The sequence below is a fragment of the Pithys albifrons genome, chromosome 3 (assembly GCF_047495875.1).
Source record: "Pithys albifrons albifrons isolate INPA30051 chromosome 3, PitAlb_v1, whole genome shotgun sequence".
Taxonomy (NCBI): domain Eukaryota; kingdom Metazoa; phylum Chordata; class Aves; order Passeriformes; family Thamnophilidae; genus Pithys; species Pithys albifrons.
In genome coordinates this window covers 50,815,093-50,837,677 of record NC_092460.1, presented here as the reverse complement: position 1 = coordinate 50,837,677, position 22,585 = coordinate 50,815,093, and the positions used below count along the sequence as shown (strand labels likewise).

Genomic DNA, 22,585 nt, shown 5'->3' with positions numbered 1-22,585 from the left:
TGTAAAACTGGAAAATGCCTCTTACAATGTTTTGGGATCAAATGGCAGAATAAATCCTGCCTATTACCCAGCTCAATATTGATCTCACCAGGTATCTGGCACCTGAAATGGTACCTACATCAGTGCCTGCAGGTTGCAGTTTGGTGGGAAGGGACTGAAGTGCTGTGCAAGCCCATGACAGCAGCAGGCAGGTTTACATACAGCTCACTCTGCCTCATTGGGTGTACTTTGTTCCTGTGCTCACGAAGAAAATGCCACACACAATGTGCACATGGAGCTGTCATGCAAAACAGTCCTTTTTGCATCCTTGAGCAGGAGGGACTGTGCACTCATGGGTGAAAGCGACATGATGAGAGGGCATGGTCTTAAGCCGTGCTGGGGAGGTTTGTGTCGGACTTTAGGAGAAATTTCTTCATGGAAAGAGTGATGGGGCATTGGAATGGGCTGTCCAGGGCAGTAGCGGAAACACTGTCCCCGAAGGTGCTTAAGGGAAGACTGGATGTGGCACTTAGTGCCATGGTGGACATACTGGTGTTCAGTCAGAGTCTGGACTTGTGAGAATTATGAGTGTGATTCGTGTCAGTAAAAATGAATGGGTTATTGGGGCTCCTGTAGTGACATGAGAAAAACACATGGCCAGCCAATTAAACAAAAATTCCAACTTACACCCACATGGAGAGATAAACAGGATAGTGTTAAATCACTTTATCTCCTATAACTTTGTCAAGGATCACATGAATTGTAACAGGAAGGTTGAAGAGTTAAAACTTTCCCACATCTAAAGGGAATAGAATTTATGGTGGAGTTATCACTAGGGTTGTAAAAGTGACTTAGGTATAGTGGTATATGTTAAACTGCTTAACAATGTGCTTACAATGTTTATGCAGTTGAATGAATATGTATGTAGAGACTAAATAAATGTTATGCTGTGTTCAGGGTGCGATGGCGAGCAATGCTTGTGTCTGTCGTACCCAGCATGCTGAAATTGGTTTTATCATATAATAAACTTTAACTGAAAACCTGCGAGGGTGAGACTCTGTTTCTCACAGACTCAATGATCTCAGAGGTCTTTTCCAACCTATGGATTCAGTGACTGTGAAATGCCTTCCTTAGCAGAAAGGTCTGTGATTTAGCACACAGCTAAAAAGAGGTCTGCAGGGGCACCATCTAGGCGAGGTTCCAGAGCAGAAGGCACTCGTGTCCCTCCTGGTGGCATGCGGAGCCCCCGGGGAGTGCCACATCCCGCTGGCCCGCGGGCTGTGGAAGGGGCCGGGCGCGGCTCCACGCGGCGCTCCCAGGCCGGGTGCGCGGGGCACGGACAGGACTACACCTCCCGGCGTGCCTCGCGGCCGCCGCGCGCCCACGCAGCCCCGCCCACACGCGCCCCGAGACGTCACGGCGCGGCAGCCAATCCCGGCGCGGGGAGCAGAACTGCCGGCGTTCAAATCCTCCGCCTCCCCCCCCCCCCCCCCCCCCCCCCACCGCCCTCACCCAGCGGCCCCGGCGGCGGCGGCGCGAGCCCGCGGCGCTCCCCGGCACCGGCACCGCCACCGCGGAGGGCAGGTGAGCGCCGGGCACGGGGCTGCGCGACAGCCCAGCCCATCCTGCGGGGGCGCGCCCCGCCCGGGCGGGTGTTCCCCCGTGGGTGTGCGGCTCACGCGTGGCCGGCCCCGCGCGGCCCGGGGCGCGCTCCCGCTCTCCGCGTGGCGGAGCGGGCCCCGTGACGTGGGGCAGGGCGGGCACGGCCGAGCGGGTGGCGGCGGCGTGGCCGGAGCTCGGCTTGTCCCGCGGGGGAGGAGAGCAGCCCCCGCCACCCGCAAGGGCTGCGTGCGGGGAACTGTCATCCCGCGCTGCCGCGCTCCCCGCTGCGGGGCGAGCAGGGCCGGCTCCTCCCCGGGGCACCACAGCTTTGTCCGCTGTGTTGTCTGCTGTGGCGGGCTAAGTGCTGCCATTGCAGCACCCCTCTCAACTAACTTTAGTGGCCATCAAGAAGTGTCCACCTTCTTCATACAGGCTTTAAGTAGTGAAGAAGCCTGTCTTCAGGCATTTCCAGGTCTTGGGTTTGTTTGCCAAACTGACTAACTCTTCAATTTTATTTTTCTTTTCAAAGCTTTCCCTGTAGAAGAACTAGCAGTGAAGAGACCTCTGGTAGGTTGGTGGTTGGGTGTCGCTGATGTTTGCAGTAAAATGTGCATCAGGATGTGATGCTGGATTTGTGTGTTGAAGTTAGGAAGTAGTCTGTGTGTAAGGTGAAGAAAGTCAAGGGAGACTTAAGGGAAAGAAAAGCCAAGGGGGTGAGTGCACCTGTAAAGAAGAATATCATAGTAGAATAGAACTGGCTTTTAAAAGTAAAGTTAATGGACTAGGTGAACAGATCCTGATTTCTCTTCCTGTTGGCGAAAGCCTTCACAGGCTGGAAGATGTCTTCCTTTTCTTCCTTCTCAATCTTGGATTGGCAGAGGTTGGAGCATTGACAGGTCTGGTGTCTGTGGGCTAGCAGGAGTGGAGTAAGTTATGTGAGCATTTTTCTGATGGCAGCACCTAATTGAGAGGATAATCATCCTAGAAAAGTGATGTTGATCAGCCTTGCAGGTTTCCTCCCCCATCCCCATGTCCAAAAGCCATATTAAAATTAATGATGCCTGAAGAGAAGCCATATCTGGGGAAGCTGGAGGCTTCACAGCTGGGTGTCAGGGGAAAGTATGTATATATAGCTTTTGTTTAGGGGGGTTGGTTAAAACCAGTGCTGTTGAGCTCAAAGAGCTATAAGAGTGTGGGATCACTTCTAAGTCAGACAAGAATGGGAGAGAACCAGTTTTCTGTTGTCAGAATGAAACTTCATCTCTTCTGACACCCCAAATCTGTTTTAAGTATGTGGCTTCTAAGCATTAGATGGGTGTAGTCTTTTATCCCAGAGGAGGTACTGGGATAAGAAACATACTCTGTTTATCCTGCTGAATGGATAGAGGCCAGTTCCTTCACACAGTAATTAATATTCATTAAATAGGGCTATGCAGATGCTACCAGGCATTACTAGCTTCAAAGGCAAAATGTTAGCTAATTTATTGTCAGTGTAAGATCGTCCTGTTTCGTGTGTGACAAATTTGTGTGGGGCATATGAAAGGAAAGAGAACCCAGAAACCTTAGATAGTTTTGTATGCAGCACACACAATGTTCAGCAATTCGATGGTTCTGGACCTCTGCTGACAAGGGCACTACTGGGGATATCACTGAAAAGCAGGAACAGTTGTGTTCATTCTAGCTTGCTTTGGAGAGCAGGGAAAGTTTAGCATCTATAATTAAAGGTGGGGTTTAAGGAGAGAGCAATATTTACATTGTAGCTGTTAGTGTTTCACAAAGAGTAATGTCTTAATGTGGCCTCAATCCCTAGTTTTACACACTGGGGTTTTTTTTTGAAGTGTAACAACTCCATCAAAACCTAAGTCTCCTCAGTATTGGAAGAATCAGCACCATCTGATTAGTTGGCTTTGGAATCTTAATCTAGCCTGGCTATCCTGAGTGAGCTCTGGGAAAGTGCTAATGACACTGAAAACTCAATTGGACAGCTCAGTAGCAAAAAACACATTAGTGTTCAAATAGATATGGTTATTCATACAGATTATGTGTTGTACTTCAAGGGATTTTTATGATGACAGATTCTTTTAATTGACAGCTCCTAAATTCTGGAAAAAGCAGAAAGATGGCATCCGAAGACATCACTAAGCTTGCTGAGTCACTTGCCAAAACTAAAGTGGGTGGTGGACAGTTGAGCTTCAAAGGCCAGAGTCTTAAACTGAACACAGCTGAAGATGGTAAGATAAAATACCCTTGTGTTTGGCAAGTGTCTCCCTGAAGTAAAATCTTATGGTAAACCTCCTACTAGTCCTGCATGGATAAGTTGTCGTAATATCTGTGATACAAGGGTCATGCTGCTGCTTCTGATAGAGGCATTTCCTTCCTTCCTGGTGTCCTAGCAGTGCTGCAGCTGCTGCAATTGGCATTTGGGTTCCTGGTTTGTAATTCTTGTATTCCAGGTGTTCTGTCTAATTACTTTTGACAGTTGCTGTGCTTTAGAAGTCAGTGCTCCTTTTAAAAACAGTTAAACAAGTGGATCACAGCTCTTGGAATAAGACCTGTGCAGAAGAATGGGCTGATACAATAGTCTGCTGCAACACTTCAGTTTCTTTCCAAATTTTGGCCTATTTTCTTAGACTTTTACCTTGTTGGGTTTTCTTCAGGGATATCTCACTTGGTGTGTGCATATTTCACTACAAAAGTCTTACAGTGGCTGCTAATGTAGTAAATATCTGAAGAAAAAGTGTATTTTCTTTGATCAGCATTGCTGTCACTCCAAGAAAAACAGCATGCTTTTCAGAGATGTTATTTGCTATAGTGTGCTTACTTTTTTTTACTAATTTCAAAGGTGATGCCTTTTTTAAGGCCATTTTAGTAATGGAAAGGCTTTGGAACTTGGGAATGATAACCAGTGCCCCTTGGCAGGGGAGACTCTGCAGTCTGCTCCTGTGCTTTGCATAGGACTATTCAGAGTTAAATCGTTCTGCCCTGATATGTTTGCTGAACAGACAACTACTGAAGTTTTGCCAGTCAGTGGGAACGTTTTCCTGTTGATGTGGCACCAATTCCCATCAACTTTTAATTAGTCTTTGCACCTTTGTAAGCACATGCACTCTAGCTCCTAAATCATGCTGAATGGCAGAGGAATTTTATTTGGGAAGTAAGGAAAGTTACTTCTGCAAATCAGAGGATGGCTATCAAAATACAACTAGTAACAAATTATAGGAAGGCAGGGTTGGGAATGGAGAATGTTCTCTTTAGTGACCTGACACTTTAATTCTGTTCCCATTGCTGTTTCAGGGTTCTTTCAGCTAATATTGTTCATCTGTTTTTGTTAAATGTAGAGTTGAGCAAGTATTGCTGGATCAGAGGGTTACTGTGGTACCCCAGGTGGTGGTTAAAAGACCAACTAACTGATCTGCTTTTGCAGCTGAAGAAGTGATCAAGCAAATTGAGGAGTTTGATGGCCTGGAAGCCTTGCGTCTGGAAGGCAACACAGTGGGTGTGGAGGCAGCAAAGGTCATTGCCAAAGCCTTGGAGAAGAAATGTGAGCTCAAGGTGAGATCTTCAAGTGGGGAATAGTGAAAATACTGACGGCCTGTCTAGACTCTTCCTGCAGCAGCCTGCCTTGAGTTTGCACCAAAGCTTGCTTGGTGGGAGCTACCAGTAGGAAGAACAACCATATGAAAATACAGCATAACTTGGAGACTTTGGTATAGTGGGAACACTTTCTGCATTCTTTATGTCCTGCCTAGAAGGCTTCCAATTTTAAAGCTGGGAAGCTGCGTGAGGAAGAGTCTTTCTGCAGGTTCAGCATCTGTAAACAAAGAGCCATGGCAACAAATTGTTAAGTTAGTTAGTTCTAATGGAAAAGCTGGATCAGATCTTCTGGAGACTGAGTCTTCAGAGAATGTCTGACTAGGGAGGAAATAATGGAGGAAATGCAACAGGAAGTTTATCTGTGCCCAAGCTGTTTCTCTACTATTGCTCTAGCCTAATGTTAAGGGGATGCTTTGCTGCTGGAGACACTGTCAGTCCAAAGAGAGTGCTGTGAAACATTGATACACATTAATTACCCAAGTGTGGCTTTTCAGGTAAGTTCAGATTGTTGAGCTCCATACCTTAGTAAAATCTGCATTCCTGATGTATCCTTCAGTTTCCTGTTGCTTTTTTCTGTGGTAATTTTCTCAGCAGAAAAGAACTTCAGGTGGAATTCAAGCAAGAAATCTTGTATGGTGTTATTTGTGGTGTTCATTTCAGTGGCTTTATGTCCTCACAAATGAAGTGATGTTAACACTAGTTCTTGTAGCTCTTTAGTGGTCAAATGCCAACCAACTGACACCCCCAGGGAAGGGAGACAGCATTAAGCTGTCCCCAGTGATGTAATGCAGCTTGTACATATAGAACTTGATTACAACTGTGTTGACCTCAATATTTTAGTGATTTCTATCTGTATGTTTCTTATTTTAGAGGTGTCATTGGAGTGACATGTTTACAGGGAGGCTAAGGTCTGAAATCCCCCCTGCTTTGGTGAGTAAAAACAGATCTGAGACTTCTGACTAATGTAGCCCCTTTTCTCACCTGTCATGCTTTTTGTGGGAGTGTTGTTCTGTTACTGAGCTCATCCTTTTCTGCACTGTTAACTGATGTCTCAGAATAGGTGAGCGAGTCTTTGCTCCTCCTGTATGAGGTGGAGGAAAGTTGATTCAAGTATAAATGCGAGTCCATGCTAGTGAAGGAGCTTGTCACTGGGGGAAACATCTTCATGATCCAATAGAGTGGCAGCTCAGCTTTCTAAATAAATCATATGGCCATGTCTTCCAAGACCATTACAGAGCTCCTGGCCTCCTTGAGTCCTATGAAGCAAGAACATGAAAAGCTCAACATGATGAAAACAATATTTCTTTCAGCTGTGTAGAGGGGGAAACCCACTTAAAGTGTGTATTGACTTAAAGGGATGGGATAATGTCTTGGTAACTGCCTTATGGTTATTCTTACCTTAATTTGCAGAACTTCCTCTCTGGATTTAGCTGTAAAGTTATTCCCCCATACAGCTTTGCAGAATGTCTTCAAAGTGGAATTTTTTTTGCAGCATCACTGTCATACCTAGCCACTGCAGTGATGCTGTCACTAAAAGTTAATCCATTCCCTCCCACCCACTGCCATCTGTTTCCTTGCAGATCTCTTTGGGGGATGCACTCATCACTGCTGGAGCCCAGCTGGTGGAGCTAGACCTGAGTGACAATGCCTTTGGGCCAGATGGTGTGCGTGGCTTTGAGGCTTTGCTGAAGAGCCCTGCATGCTACACTCTACAGGAACTCAAGCTCAACAACTGTGGCATGGGCATTGGTGGTGGCAAGGTAAGGATTGTCTCCTCTTTGGGAATGAGGTCAGAGACAGAATTTGACTTCAGACTGCCCTACACAGTGGCACAAGAATGATTGAGATTGGAAGGGATCTTTGGTGATTGTCAACTCCCCTGCTCAAGGCAACTACACCAGGTTCTTCAGGCTTGTGTCTAGTCAGGTTTTGAATACAGACTTCATTAGCTCTGTGAATAGTCTATCCCAGTGTTTCATAACCCTCACAGTAAAAAGGGAAATTTGTGTTTAATGGTATTTTCTGTACATTAGTTCATGTGCAATTGTGTCTGGCTGTGCCTTTATTCCACCTTCACCCCTTTCCCTGTTGTTCTGGCTGTTTTTACACATGGATAATATCTCCCCCAGAGCCTTCTCTTCTCCAGCCTTAATAATCCCAGCTGTCAGCTTTCTTCTAGTGAGTAAAACCCTTTGCTGGACTCATCCCACTGTGTCCATGTAGGAGCTTGGAACTGGGCACAGTACTCTAATGAGTTTCACAGGGCTGAGTAGAGAAGGATCAGTGACCTGCTGTCAGTTCTTTTCCCAAGACAGCTGTAGACTTGCTTTGCTTCAAGTGCATATTGCTTGTTTGTAGTCAACTTCCTACCCATTACGACCCCCAGGTGGTCTTTGCCAGGCTGTCTTTGCCCCTCTGTTGACCTCCAGCTTATGGTGTCAATGCTGTACACAAGTTTATTTCTCTCCATGTGCAGGACTGCACATTTCTCTTTAAACTTAATTAGATTCTTGTTGTCCTATTTCTCCAGTCTCAAGATCCCACCCCCTCTACATGTTTTCATGGGTAAATTTCAGAAATAAGTATGGAAAGCTCATCTGTTTTTCCAGGATAGGAAAACAGTTCTATCCTAAACACTAGATTCCCTGTCAGGAGTGCTGATAGCCTTGGATTTAGTCAACAGTATTGTCAAGCCTAGTACTGAAGGGGGTGCCTGTTGGATGAAACAGAAAACTGGGACTAAGAGTTATTGCTAAGAGCCTGGGTGTTTGCATGTTTAGGAACTAAATGTTCTTAATGACTCAATGTGTTTTAGTGTTGCAAAATTATCAATTCTTGCCTCAGACCAAAGTGTAGAAGTGGTGTAGGTCCAGACAGCTTTATTGTGCACCTTACTTAGAAGCAGATACATTTCAGTGGTGATCAAAGTATTCCTTGAGGTGGATCTACAGAACACTCTTGGATTCCTTTAGAATGAGATGCTAAGATAGTATAAACTGCTTGGTTTATCTTTAGATATTGGCAGCAGCTCTGAAAGAGTGTCACAGGAAATCAAGTGCCCAGGGCAAGCCTCTTTCTTTGAAGATATTTGTGGCTGGCAGAAATCGTCTGGAGAATGATGGTGCCACTGCCCTGGCTGAAGCCTTTGGGGTAAGTACCAAACCAGGTCTTGGCAGTGAACTGGAGCAGGATATGACTCAGTGCTAGTGTTAAAGATAATGCACACAAAGGTTGCCTCAGCTTGGAGGCAGGAGCTGGTGGTTGGTTCACTGAAGTCATGGTGTTGCTGCTGCAACTACAGTCTTCAACGAGTGGAATTTGACTTGATGAATGTTTATATGACCTGAATTTCCAAACATGTAACTAGTGGCTGTGTAAAGTAGTTGAGGGAGAAACAGTCATCTTCTGAGTAATTTAATGGTATCCTACTCCTTTTCCTCCCTCTGTGCTAATGGATGTTATCTGGCACTGCAGTAGGTGTACCAGCTGACCTTGAGTGCTACTTTGCCTGGTTGTTCAATCATCTGGCAAAAGCAGCCCAGTGTTTTTGCTAGGATCATCTGGTCAGGGCTCAAAGTGCTGCCTGGCTTTCTCTGGCTGTCACTGGCCCACATGCACTTTTGTTGGAGGAAGAGAATTCACTGTGGTTGGGGCCACCTAATTCCCTTTTCTTTCCTCGATTGCTGGTAGAAGTGACTTCCAATTTATAATATATGTGGTCAAGTATATTAACAGTAATATACTGCAGGTTGCAGGCTGACTATTTTTTTCCTAAAAACTGTCTGGATGTGATTTTTGTCTAATCAGTGTCATGGCAGAAATAGGACTTCTTAAATACTTGAGGTGCATAACAAAGTGATTCATGGAGAATTAAGACTGAATGGCACTACTAAAATGGGATTAATTACTGTGTTTTGTGACATGCTGCTTAGTCCATGAACAGGGCTCATAACTAACTTTCTCAGTTTGCTTCTGCAGTCAGGGCAAAATGTAGATCTTAATTAGAAAAATACCATATCCAGTGATGTAGTGTGGTCTGTTTCAGTGTTGCTGAACCACAGGTGAAGAACTCTTGATTTAAGTTATCTAGAGTAGGCATACTAAGAGGATAATATTTGTGGCTCTCTGAATCAGGGCTTTGTGTTAATCTGACACTTGCTGTGAGCCTGTAATTTCACTTAGATTTTTGACATAATTGCTGGTAAATAATTCCCTGTAGAAGAACTGATGAAGTTTTGAAACCCAAACAATTTTAAGCAAATCCTAAATAGTAAAGCAGTATCCTCTTGAGTTGGAGTGTATCTTCTAACAGTTTTTTTATCTGCATCCTTTCCCAGATCATTGGGACTCTAGAAGAGGTCCACATGCCTCAGAATGGAATTAACCATCCTGGCATAACAGCACTGGCACAGGCCTTTGCTATCAACCCACTGCTTAAGGTTATAAACTTGAATGACAACACTTTCACAGAGAAAGGAGCTGTGGCCATGGCAGAGGTGAGTTGTTTTAAGCAGTTGCTTTGGGTTTTGTCTCAAGTCTAGTTAGCTTTGGCACCTTTGGGTGAGTGAAACCATGTGTCATGTTGCGATGGGAAAGATGAGATGCCAGGAGTGATAGGACTTTCATTTGCTTGCATGTGTGTTCCAACTCTGTGCTGTCCTGCTCTGCAGACTCTGAAGGCCCTTCGGCAGATTGAAGTGATCAACTTTGGAGACTGCCTGGTGCGTTCAAAGGGGGCTGTGGCTATTGCTGATGCTGTTAAAGAAGGGCTTCATAAATTAAAGGTACTGTATTCATACTCTCCAGCTCTTTTTGAAAAATACAGAGTTTTCCACTTCATGTTTTTTCTGCCCATTCTCCTTCTACTACTGATTGTTTTTAAGTGGGATTCACTTCAGTGCAGGCTCTGTGTTCGCTCCTGAAAAGCAATAAGCTGTGTGTAAATCAGTGGCATCACCACACCCAGCTAGGGCTGTTCTGCATGGAGGTGTGTCAGTGGTCTGTTTAGTCTCCACTTGATGTTTTTGAAGCAGTTCAATTCAGCAAGTGCTATTCAAGAAATCTGATAATGGAAGTATCTGCCTTTAGAACTTCTGAGAGAATTGTGACATGTTTCTCTTCATGAACAGCTTGTGGTCTCCTCAGCATTTCATAGTTTGTACAGCCTTCAGGTTTTGATTTGTTAGGGTGTCTATCAAAGGTCCAAATATTTTTTGGGTTTTGGCAATACTGCAGCCTCAGTATTTGCACAGGACTTTGGCAACATTCTAGACAGGCTGAACTCAAGTCAATATAAGTGAGCTAGGGTTTCCAGAAACACCTGCCATGAGTTATAACTGTACTGAGACAGATGCTGAACATGTAATTCCTAATCTTAGTCAAAGACAAAAGTTCATCTAATATCTATTTGTGTGTATGAACTGGTACAGAAAGAAAGTAGGTGTTTTGTGGTATGAGATCCCTTGCTTGGGCTTCTGCTCGTTCTACTGCTTGTATCTGAATCTCTCAGGAAAACTTAAGTAATGGGAATATTGAGATGAACAACCAGGAGTTAAATCCTTTTTTCCAGAGCAGAAATGGTTAAGAGAGGGTAGCATGAAGCAACTGCAGCTGATTCATTCTGTTCAAGGACTGCTCCCCTTCTGCTGTTAATATTAAATCCTTTCTCAGGAGGGGTTGAGTACAGTGTGGAATGGTGGGGGATGGTGTCTGGCTGTTGAATAACTTTACTCTTAGTCTGTCCACATGATTTCTCTGTTGGCTGTGTTTATCAGAAATAGTACCACTCATGGCTTGTCTTTTGAAGGCTTTAACTTGCAACCAAAGTGTCGAAAGCAAATGTGCAGTCTATTTAGTGCAGTAGCTATCTGTCTTCAGTTAGACTTACTGGAGTGTGAGTTCTGGAGTGCTCTTGTGACCCTTGATAAGTGAAGATCTCGAATCAGTTGATTGTGAAGGACTGAAATGTCTGCCACCTTTTAGGTCAGCAGTGATCTCTGGGTGTTTTAAAAAGGCTACATTTAAAAGTACTGCTCTTACCACCAGTATGTTTCAAAATTCCCCTTTCAGGTATGAGGTGGGAGTATGTGTAAGGGGTTTTATTGTTGGATTTTTTTCCCCCCAGTGAAAAAATTCTCTTTTGCTGAAGGCCTTTTCAAATGAGCACATGAAATTTATGGGGATGATAGATGTTAATAGGAATTCTGCAAACAAAAATTATTCTGCTTCTTAGGAACTGAATTTGTCTTTCTGTGAGATCAAACGAGATGCTGCTCTGACTGTTGCTGAGGCTATTGAAGACAAGGCAGAGTTGGAGAAGTTGGATCTCAATGGTATGTAAGTTTGCTAGATCAAAGTATTGTTTGTTTGATTCCAATGAGAAACCACAAGGAAGAATGTTGACAATCACATTCGAGTCTTGCACTTGTCAGCAGTTAAAGTAGGTGTACTCAGAGTAGCTGAATTTAGATGACCCTTGGACAGGAAGCAGTTTGAGCCTGAAAGTTTTCTTAAACCATGAACTTGGTTAACTGTTAAGCATTTTTGGTACATCTCATAAGGTGGAAAGATTAAACTGATACCCATACCTGTTTTCAGTAAAACTTTTTAATGATTCAGTGCTGTCTCAGGTCCTTCATACTTGCAACCAAAAACCTTTGTGTGCATCTGCAGGTGAGTGTGAGAGCCTTGACTGTTGTTGGCTTTTGCCGTTCGTACCTTGGGTCACAGCATTTCACTGGTGCTGTGCTATGTGTCCTTGTTTTAGAATCACTGAGAACAAGAATTGTTTATAGAACTAACAGGAAGTTTCTCAAACCCACTCTGAAAAAAAACAGGGTTTTTTTTGTCTTTAACCATTGCTGCTAAAATCTGTTTAACTGTTTGATTTTGTCTGGTAGCTGCAATCTGTTTTCTCTGAGGTGTTGTGCAGAAATAGCCTATAGCAGTTTGATTTCAGAAACAAGAGATAGATGAGAATATACAGCTAAATCCTCAAGAACAAACCTGTGTGCATCTGTTAAATCTACTCTCTTTCCTCGGTCAACCTAGGAAACTGTCTGGGAGAAGAGGTATGTGAGCAACTCCACGAGATCCTTCAAGGCTTCAATATGGCAGCTGTGCTGGGATCTCTCAGGTAAGCAGGGTACCAGAGTATAAATCACAAATTTTCTGACAACTTTCATCAACACTTCCATTCACCTATCTTGTTTAAAAATAAGAGCTCCCTCATTGCTGATGGATGTAGGTCTGAGTGTGGAGCACAGACAAGGGATTCCATAAACAGGACATGCCTTGTGTTCTGTTTCCATTGATGGACTTACCGTAGTGTTAACTGTTGACTGTGTTCCTTGGTCTTTTCTTGCTGTTGTCAGCTGGGTGACTGAAGCCTGAGAGTCCTCTTGGTCTCTTGCAGGTGAGATGTGCTTCTTGCTGTAAGACTGGAGGAGAGGCTGCTCTTTTGTTCTTGAAAAAATGTTTTCAGTGCCATTATACAGGAATCGCAAGTATGTAATTAACATGTAACACTCAAACCTTAGTGATGATGAAGGGGAGGAGGATGATGATGAAGAGGAGGAAGACGAAGATGAAGAAGAGGAAGAGGAGGAGGAGGAACAACAACTGAAGGAGAGAGAAGAACAGGAGTCACTGACTCCTAAGAAAATAATTGATTCACAGGTAAGTTTACTTTCAGATGAATTTCTGTTTTCTCATCTGGAGGAGAGTCAAGGAGAAAGTGACATCTGGAGTGAGTCTGAGTCTGAAGTGCTGGCAGTTGTTCACATTCCTGTGTGGGCTGGCACTGTTGTAATAGGGAGGACATTTGGGAAATAAAGAAAATGGATTACTTGAAAAATGTATCTTGTTAAGGTGTGCATGTGTACACTCACATGGAGGGAAAGGCTGAGTAGTGGTTGTAGCAACACATGGGTAGGAAAAGTGTTCCCATGTTCAGAAAGCAGTGGAACCTTGTACATGCAATGCCATGCAGTCTGCCAGAGAGGATTTGGGCTTTTCCAGCCCTGAGCTCGCGTCAGCCTCAAACAATTTTCACACAGAACAGATCCTGATCTGATGTAGCTGTGGCCTGACCTGTCCCATGTGCTGTTGCTAAACCAATTTATTTACTTCCAATGAACATGTGATGTGTTCTGCCTGTTCCAGGCTTCGACTCCAGTGCAGTCTCCTCCTGTGGATGTTGCAACATTCCTTGCTTTCCCATCCCCAGAGAAGCTGCTGCGACTGGGACCAAAGTGCTCTGCGCTGATAGCTCAGCAGGTAGGTGAGGCAGTCATCTGTGCTTGACTTTTCTCTCAGAATCAGTTAATCCCCAGAGGTGATAACTTTTTCTTGAGACCTAGACTTGCATCTTCTCTCTAGTGATCCCAAGGAGTCTTCTAGAAGCAGATAATGCAGTTAATGCTTATACTGGCATCAGAGCTTCTGCATAGAGTAATTTTGTGTGTTGCTTTTGCCTTGTGATATGGCCAAGGCAAAGCTGATGTCAGTCAGCTGAAGGCTGTAATTCTTGTCAGTCCTATCAGAACCCACCCATATTCTGTAGCTGGTGAGCAGTGAACTGACTTTTTTTTCCTCTTTCAGACAGATACATCCGATGTAGAGAAAGTCGTTGCAACTCTTCTCAGGATATCCTCAGTCTTCAAAGATGAAGCCCCAGTGAAAACAGCAGTGCATGAAACAACAGGTGACTGGGCCTTTCTTCACTTTGTGGTGTGACTTGCTGCAGAGTGCACTGCAATGTGAGGGAGGGCCCCTCTGGGCCTTTTTGTTCCTGGCAGGTAACAAAGTACTGAACTGTGCCACTCTGTTGTATGGATTGAAAGCAGAGATTCATTCTGAATAATCTTGTGCTGCCAAAGCTTGGCAATGACTGTCTGTTGTAGCTGCTGTGGTAGTGGACCTTTGCTGCCCTTACTGCATCTCCTTGATGCCAGCCTGTCAATCGTCAGTAGTTCTGACCTATATTCCAAGGTCATGCCTTTTTCAAGGCTGTTTAAAAAGTACTTTGCAGGAATGAGCCTTCCCAATGCAGTATTACAAGAGTCTAAAGGGACATCCTAGCTGATGTCTCTTATCTGTCTGAAACATCTTTAATTTTTTCAGGAAGCAGAGATTTCCAGCATGGGTCAGGGCACAGAAATCAGTGTTCAGACAAGGAACTGTTTCTCACAGTATATTGTGGAGCAGGGATTTAGGTTATCTTTGATTACTTCTTGAGCTAATGGTTATCCCTTCATGTTTTTGCTTGAAAACAGGAATTTCCAAACAATCCGTGGCATCTGAGCACTGCATTTCATCTTTTTCAAATGCCCCCAGCAGTACAGCTCTCCTGTATGTGAGCAGTCTATCAGTAGTGTGCAAAACAACTGGATCAATTATTTTTATGACCACTTTAAGTGATGCACTGCAAACAAATATGCATTTTTGTAGTTTGGAATGTTTTTTCTGTTAGCTGTTGTCTGTAAAACAGCAACACAGTTCTCTATTGTTGGTTATAGGTCTAGTGCATGAAAATAGTCAGTTGGCACCTCACTGAGCTAGTGCACCTTGGCTCATGCCCATTATTACTCATCTCCAAAAAAAAGAACGTAACACACAATATTACTGTTGTCTGATGTGTGCTGGTATATGCATTTGTCTCTATTTCTGCTTCTTCAGGAAAGATAGAGCCTGGCAATTACTTTCCTTCCATAACAGTAACCATCAGCTGACAGTGAGGGCCCTGGTTAGTATCTGGCAGTTCTACAGCCACTCTAGTGAATTCTGCTCATTCTAAGAAACCAGCATGGTCAGAGGTCAAGAACTGGTGCCTTGCCTACCTTGTAGACATGAGAAGTTGAAGCGCTGTTTGCCCATTGTTTGTGGCAGAGTATTGGTCCTGAGGGAACCCAGAAAACAGCTGAGCAGGTTTTCTCATTGTGTTTTCATTCCTTGTGGCTTCAAATGAAAGGTGAATTCTTGCTGGTCTGTAAAAAGCCAAGGCTCTGACTCTTGGTGCTCCAGTTCATCTGATCATATTTATGTGCATACCTCCTCAAATGCATTGAGCAGAACATCTGGTGCTGCACAAGACTGATGTCACATTACATCTGAAGCTTGGCATTGTGGGAATTTTCTTGTGGTTTTTTGTGTTTTGTTGGATTTTTTAAATTTGGGTTTTTCTTCCTTATGCTTAAGGATGGGGGGGTTTCTATCTGTCTGGTGTTTCAGGGGCTATACCAAGTCCCTGAGGGACAACTGGAATTGTAAAATATGTCTCAAAACTTCAACAGCTAATATTCTCTGAGTTTCTGTATGATCAATCGTTAATATCCATAAGTGTCCTTTTCCTGTATTTCTTCATATAATGTACTTGTTTCTTTTTAGATGCCTTGATGAAGAAAGCCTTCAGTTCTGCCACATTTAATTCAGACATGTTCATCACAAACCTCTTGGTTCACATGGGACTACTTAAGGTGAGGAAGCAGGAAAGAGTTAAGTTGTGGTCTGTTTAGGCCCTGGAAGACCAGACTGGCTGGGTTTTGGGTAATTATGTTGCCATGGAAGCAGCTGGATGCCTGTGCATGCCTGATGCCCAGGGACAATGGAAGTCTGCAGGTCCAGCAGAAAAACTGCAAATTGCAAAGTTGCATTAGGATGAAGGATGTGCCACATCTTTGTGCATCTTCTACTTAATGTGCTCTGCATTCTCAGTCATCCCCTAATGGCAGGAAGGGTCAAGTAAGGCAGTAGTGCTGCTACTGGACTATAGTGTCCATAAAGAAAACATGTCCAGGAGTCTAATCTACAATATTATCAGTTAATCTACATTATTATTAATCCTTTAGGGCATTCCTTGATAGCACAGCTAAAAATGTGTATCTGACTGTTCATGCTGTATCAGTAGTGTTCAACTTCATGTTTTGGAGTCTCTGCTAGGTGCTAATGTGAAACATGTAGTTACAGGGAATTAACTTGATAGTGAGAAAAGATGGAGGGTCGGCAAGAAACATCCAAATGCATTAGAATACCTGTAGCTTTATTTTGAGTGAGGTGACTGGGGAGAAGTTCTGTCTACAAGTGTAAACACCTTTGCCTACGTGTGCTACGAGGGTTATTGTTTCTCTCTGCTTCAAGACTTGGAAGCTGAGAATGGAAACTTGGACCAAGACAATTGTAAACTACACAGTAGCCATAATCTGTTATTGCAGCCTGCTGTTAAACAGCTTTATGAATGTCTGTCTGATAATACTGAGCTTGGGGTACAGACAGCTGTTGACATGCATGGACATGTCTTAGTTTCCTAAAAATCAGTTTAGCCTCTCCCTCTGTTTATTTGTATACTAGACCAACACTGAGCTTTCTGCCTCTCAGAAAGGTCAACAGAACCTGAGGTTTTTTTTTGTTCTGCAGAATGCCTGTTTTGGGGACTGCCACCTACCTCTGACCCATACAGAAAGTAGCACATAGGCGAGAGGCACAAAGCACAGGCTTGTGCTCTAGGAGAGTTCCTTCAGGCCAGGAAGTGGCATTGATAATAAAGGTCTTGAAGATCAGCCAGCTGCCTGTGATATACCTAATTCTTTAACAGTCCTTGATACACAGAGAGGGAGTGTACTCAGTTTTCTGTCCTATCTACCTGGAAGCACATGAGCAACATTCTTAGCATCAGGCACTCCAAGGTGTGGGAACACAGGTCTAGACCCAGTCTGTACATGAAGGGTGTTGTTGCAATGGCAGCAGAGGAAAAAAATGTAAGAGTTGGGACACATAGGTTCGCATCACATTAGGGGCAAGAGTAACTTATGCATCATGTAAGCAGGGGGGTGACTATTGGCTTTATCTTATAAACAATTGTAAGACTGGTTTTGGGAATAGTGCATCAAGTTCTGGAGAAAGGCTGTCAGAAGAGCTGGGGATGGTACAGAAATGAGCAGCAAAATAATTCAAGAAAAAACTATGTTGTTAAGGCAACTGAATTCTTTATGTATTGAAATCTGCCGAAGTTCCATAGGAGAACACTCTGACACAGGGGCTCCGATATTTGGCAGTTTCACTTTCAAGTTCACTACTTCCCTTTCCCTGTTATTCTAGCACCTATCAATTGACAGCAGGAGTGTTCTTGATACTTTGTTTCAGGTGGTGGGAAACTCTGGAATTGAGTTACATTGTGGCGCACTGCGCTTCATCCAGTGCCCAGCATTCTCCGCTACAGTGTGTGGGAACACTTCATTTACCTCTGAATTGCAGCGGTTTAGATCAAACTGTGATTGTGTGATTTCTGATTTCATCTTCTTGTCCATTTCTCAGAGTGAGGAGAAGATCAAAGCTGTTCCAAGCCTCTATGGTATTCTAATGACCTTGAACCATATGGTGCAACAGGATTATTTCCCTAAATCCCTGGCCCCAGTTCTCTCTGCTTTTGTCACAAAGTGAGTATTGTACTTGCTGTGCAGTTTTCTCCATGGGAGCTCAAGGGAAAATGTTTGAGTGTTAATAGCTACATGCAAGCTGTTCTGATAAAGCACACTAGATACCTATTCTGAAATTGTGGATTGATTGTTTAATGGGCCTCTCCTTTTAGCTTGTTTACTCCAGTATGTGAGGTTCAGAATGGAAAAAAAAATTTTTGATTCTAAAGATGGAATAGTAGGAAGTTGGCTTTGCAACAAAGTGGCTCTGAAGCAGATGCTGGTAATGCCTGTAATAGAAGAGGTGTTTTGAACTTAAGGAAACCTGCTGGGTGTCTGCCCACTGCTTGAGTGAACTGTGAGTGCACTGGATCTAACTGTGCCTTCCAAGTTGTCCTCCTGAGCATGAGGGTCAGCAGAGCTCCACCAGAATTGTCATGCTGTGTGACACTGAACACCAGCAGTATCTGAAAACACTGCAAAGCACAGACTGAATTTGTTTCTAAATGAAACTTCCCACTGTGACAGCAACAAGGTTAGTGATTTTTCTGGGAACTAAATTGGGAACGTAAGTATTGAAGAAGCTGCCTTTACTTGCCTGCCTGTATTTAATGTTGTTTGCACCATAGGTATAGAATCAAGCCCTGCCCTCACCAATTTTAGCTTCTTTAATGTGTTAAATGGCTATGGAAGCCATATCTCTTCTGGATTAAATCAGTGTGATCTCCAGCATTGTTGAGACTTGAGGAAAAAAAACAAACCACCCAACAGACCTTCCCTCAGGAGAAGGATTACACACTACATACATACATTGCATTCTGCAGTCTAGAGGAGAAGCAGTCTGAAAATGCTACTTGAGGCAAAACTAGTGAAGGTCTGAAATACCTTTGGAGCTTGGTGGCTGTTTGGCTCAGCATGGACCATGTGCTATGTAGGGTGAGGGCAGCTTTTTGGCAGGTTCCAGCAGGAGGCTTAAGCCTCCCAGAATTTCCTGGTATATGGGTTATATGCAATGCTTGGGGTCTCTTGCTGATGAAAAGTGGAGGCATTAGGTACTTGTGGTCAGAACCAAACATGGGCAATAGGAATACTGTCAAGTATTGGTGTTCTGTCTTGATTCATCTGTGCTTGGAAGCTGGCCAGTTGTGATAGGGGAAAAAGAGTTTTTGCAAGCATTGGTGTGGCTGAAGCTGTCAAAGCTGATGTGCAGCAGTGGTTTGTGCCCATGACCATGAGCCATGCTGTCAGTTTTGGAAAATAAATTACTCTGTTTACACATGTGCAAATACTAATCTGGAGGCCCTTGTGGAATGTTCTGTGGTGTCTTCCCTCTTTGTCTTTAATCAGGTTAAGAATTAAGCAGTTACAAGCCAGTGACCATATGCTTTACCAATTGAACAAATGTACTTCCAGTTCAATCATTATAGGTTTAAGTAAGAAGTATCTGGACTTGCCATGTGAAGTTATCCAGACAGATCACTGGATTTCTGCTGTTTCCTACACTGCTGCCTGTGATCTTCTTGATCAAGGCCCAGCCCTCAAAACAGAATTTATAATTGCTGGAAGCTGAGAATACAGAAAAAGGGACTTTGTTTCAGGGCATTTGACTGTTCTAATTGCTTATGTCAGGTACCAGTGCCTAAAATAGCCTCTTAACTTGATGTGTCCTCCTAAAAGAATTTTGCTCACAAAAGACATTTGTTCCCCCTCTCCCAGTAAATGTTTTTCAGCTGGAGATGATGCTATATGTGACAAAATAAGACTTAAATTCATCCATATATAAAAGTCCCATTAAATCCAGAGCCAGCATTTCACTGAAAGTACAAGAGAGAAAAGTCTCTGTGAAAGTGAAATTGTTCAAAGGTTCTGTAGAAGCTGAGTGAGAGCCAAGAGCCTCTCGCAGTAGGAGGCAGATCTGTCTGCCTGTCTTTGGTGCTAATGCTGAGCCTGCAGTGTCTCTGGTGCTATGAAATTCTGGGGCTGAACCTTTCGATTTGCAAACTCCCTCTTGCAAGGTGTGTTATAGAGAAATTTGTGTCCTGTGCAGAATAGTGAAGTCCATACTATATGCAAGCAATATACCTTTGTTTTATATAAACATGCATTTCTTTAAATGCTTTTCCTAAGGGAACAAGGAGAAGAGCTCTTAAATCCTTTTCCTGGGTTCTGTTTCTGCAACAAATCTACTTCCACTCTGTCAAATCCACAATTCCTTCACTTGCAGAAAATAGCATTTTTGTGCTATTTTCTAGTTTTTCCCTTTTGGGTCACAGTTAGCTCTTCTGGGTTTGTAGAGCTGTAAAATTATTGTAGCTGCCTAGGCTGGAGCTCTGCTGCCTTTTGCTGCAAGGGACTTGTGCAATAGTCCTCTGCCTCCTTTCTTTTGTGACAATTCAATAATTACAAAATTACGGATACAGACTGTAAGCAGCATCCATCTTACTCTGCTGCCTCACTTTGGTTTTTTTGGACACAAGAGGGTGCTGTGAATCCACATGTGATTTTCTGTAATTTTTTAGGTGGAAACATTGGAAGTACATGGATGCCTGCATGCCCACTTGTGACTTGCTGGAGGTGGTTGGGGTTTTGTTTGGTTGTTTTGTTGGGGTTTTTTTATGCTGCCCTTGGCTATGACTTTACCACATCACTGGCCTCTTTCAAGTCTGTAGCATAGAGAGGCAGGCAGTTTAACTCCACAGCAAGTAAGGAGGCTTGTAGTGTTAGAGGAGGCTCAGGGAGGTTGGCTGTGATCAATGTCAGCAGTTCAGGTTCTCTTATTTCCAAAAATGAGCATCTGCCTGGATGGAACCAGGCTGCTCATTGCAAACAAGACTGGGTCCTCCAAAGGTGATGGCTGAAATAGCTCACTCAGCCACTTGGAAGATAAACCCCAAGCTGTAATTCTGGGGCACTGTGTGTTTAGATGGAGTAAAAAGGGTTAAGCCTTCTCCAGGATGTGGCTCTGTTGCACTGCAGCAGACATGGAGTGCTGTACTGACCAACCTCTGCAGCCATTGTTCATGTGCTGTAACCCAGAGCTGAACTCCTGCTCCTTCCTAGGTATTCTGTTCTTTATTTCAGCTCACCCTTCTATGCCAAATTGAGGAGGCTTCACTGCTATTCATGGTTAAAGGTTATTTTGCTGTGGTGGGGTGGGAGAGGTAAAAGTAATGATTTCCACTCTCAGAACAGTGGAAAACATTGGATTAACATTCTTTAGAGGAAGGTCCCTAATGGATGGATAGAGACTGTTAGAGGTTTCAGTGATGCTCAGCCAGCAGTTAGCCTGTGGAAACAGAAACATAACTTACTGGGAGGTGATGGGAATGTTAGGGACACTTACCTTCATGTTAACCCTGCTATGACTGGATTTCCATTGTTTGGTTTCAAGGAGCAGATTATTCTGTGTGAGTCAGACTTTGTTACTGCAACTGCTGTGCTTGGCCCTCTCAGGGGATGTTCTGCAGGTCTTGTGGATTGTTTGTAAGGCACCCTGAAAGGTGGCTCAGCAAAGCTAGCCCTCAGGGGAGGGGAGGACAGGAGGTTATATTGCCCTGAGACCAAAGTTACCACCAGGTTATAGAGAGCAGATGACTTGGTGAGAGATGATTTGAGTGCGAGCAGGGTTGCCTCCGGTGTTTTGGGGCCCTAAACAGTGAATATTTATGGAAAATCCCATTGCCAGAAAGGAGGGAATGAGATTTCCACCTCCACCCACTTCATTCTACCCAAATTGAGACACTGGGCTGCAGAGATAAGTCAGCAGCAGATTGCTTATACCTGTGGAAATAAGCCTTCTGATTCTTGGCCATTGTCTTCCTGAGGTGGATTCAGTAACAGGAGAGAGAGATTTCCACAAAAAAACCCTGAATGGGAAGCAGTGATCTGGACAGCAATGACAGAATGGTTTTGGAAGAGAGAAAATGAGGGCAGAAGTTGTAGGTTTTTGGGCATGCAAGCCCAGTGCCTTGGAAAGAGTGTTAATTTGCTCATTCAAAGTCAGATACAAAACAGTTCTTAAATTCAGTATTTTAAATGTCTCTTTCCTCTTTCCACAGGCCAAACCGTGCTCTTGACTCCTGCTCCTTTGCTCGCCACATGCTCTTACAAACCCTCCACCAGCTGTAAGAGATGAGATATATGCCCTTCTCTCCTCATAAGACTGTCGTCAGAGAACTCAGAGCCCCGTGGTGGGAGAGGATCCCAGAGCCCATACAGACATGCTGTCCTTTTCTTCCTTCCCTGTAGGAAGTCTGTCCTTCCCTCTGCTTTCATAAACTTGGACAAATACTGCTGAGTTGTCTTCCTACACCTCTTGAAGTGACTCCCTGATCTGTAGGGCAGGTGCTTATGCTAAAATCAGTCTGTGCTGCTGTGAGCTCAGCATGAATTGAAGAGTTCTCCATTTTGGTTGCATTGGCAAGCGTGTGCCAAGACTAATATGGGGCCCTGAAGTGCTCCCACCTGATCAACCCATTTATGCATTTTATTTTATTTTATTGGACTCCTGCCTGGTAGCATTCAGCACTGTGCCAGAGAGAAGCTGTGCTGCTGCTGCTACTGCCCCAGCTTCCCTGGCCCAGGAGAGTGCTGCTCATGGGTCAGAGGGTGTGAGGTGTGCTCCCCTCTGGTTCTTCTTTCAAGTCCATTTGTCAGGCTGTGTGTGGCTGAATTGGTATTGTAACATACTCTTTCTGTTCTGCTGTGGCTTGGAATATTTGTGTAGTGTGGCTGACCCTGGTGGCCTGCTTAAGGGAGAAAGCATATTTTATTGTAAAATTTTTTTTTTGCCATTGCCTGTGTGTTGTTCCTCTTCCTACCCTTTCCCTTCTCTTCCTAATTAAAATAGGCTTGGTTTGGAAATTTAATACAATCCATGAAATTGATGTAGAATACGTTCCCTTTCCCTTCCCTTGACAAAACACGGGGACTGTGTGCACTGTTTACATGTTTGAAAGCTGAGCAAGTGTAAGAACATGGCAAGAGAAGCCTGTGCTGGT

The 22,585-nt window shown here is 44.0% G+C and overlaps 1 protein-coding gene across 1 annotated transcript; it reads left to right on the top strand.

Annotated features, from left to right (window-relative positions):
- Positions 1–1,481: 1,481 nt before the first annotated feature.
- On the top strand, positions 1,482–22,478 carry RANGAP1 (Ran GTPase activating protein 1). The gene is made up of 17 exons (XM_071551847.1): positions 1,482–1,563; positions 2,111–2,148; positions 3,674–3,812; positions 5,006–5,133; positions 6,046–6,105; positions 6,756–6,935; positions 8,191–8,325; positions 9,513–9,671; positions 9,846–9,959; positions 11,408–11,507; positions 12,226–12,310; positions 12,714–12,852; positions 13,339–13,452; positions 13,777–13,879; positions 15,562–15,650; positions 17,485–17,606; positions 21,644–22,478. Exons 3-17 carry the CDS (start codon positions 3,701–3,703, stop codon positions 21,711–21,713), a joined length of 1,710 nt encoding a protein of 569 aa, XP_071407948.1. The 5' UTR covers positions 1,482–1,563; positions 2,111–2,148; positions 3,674–3,700; the 3' UTR covers positions 21,714–22,478.
- Positions 22,479–22,585: the final 107 nt, after the last annotated feature.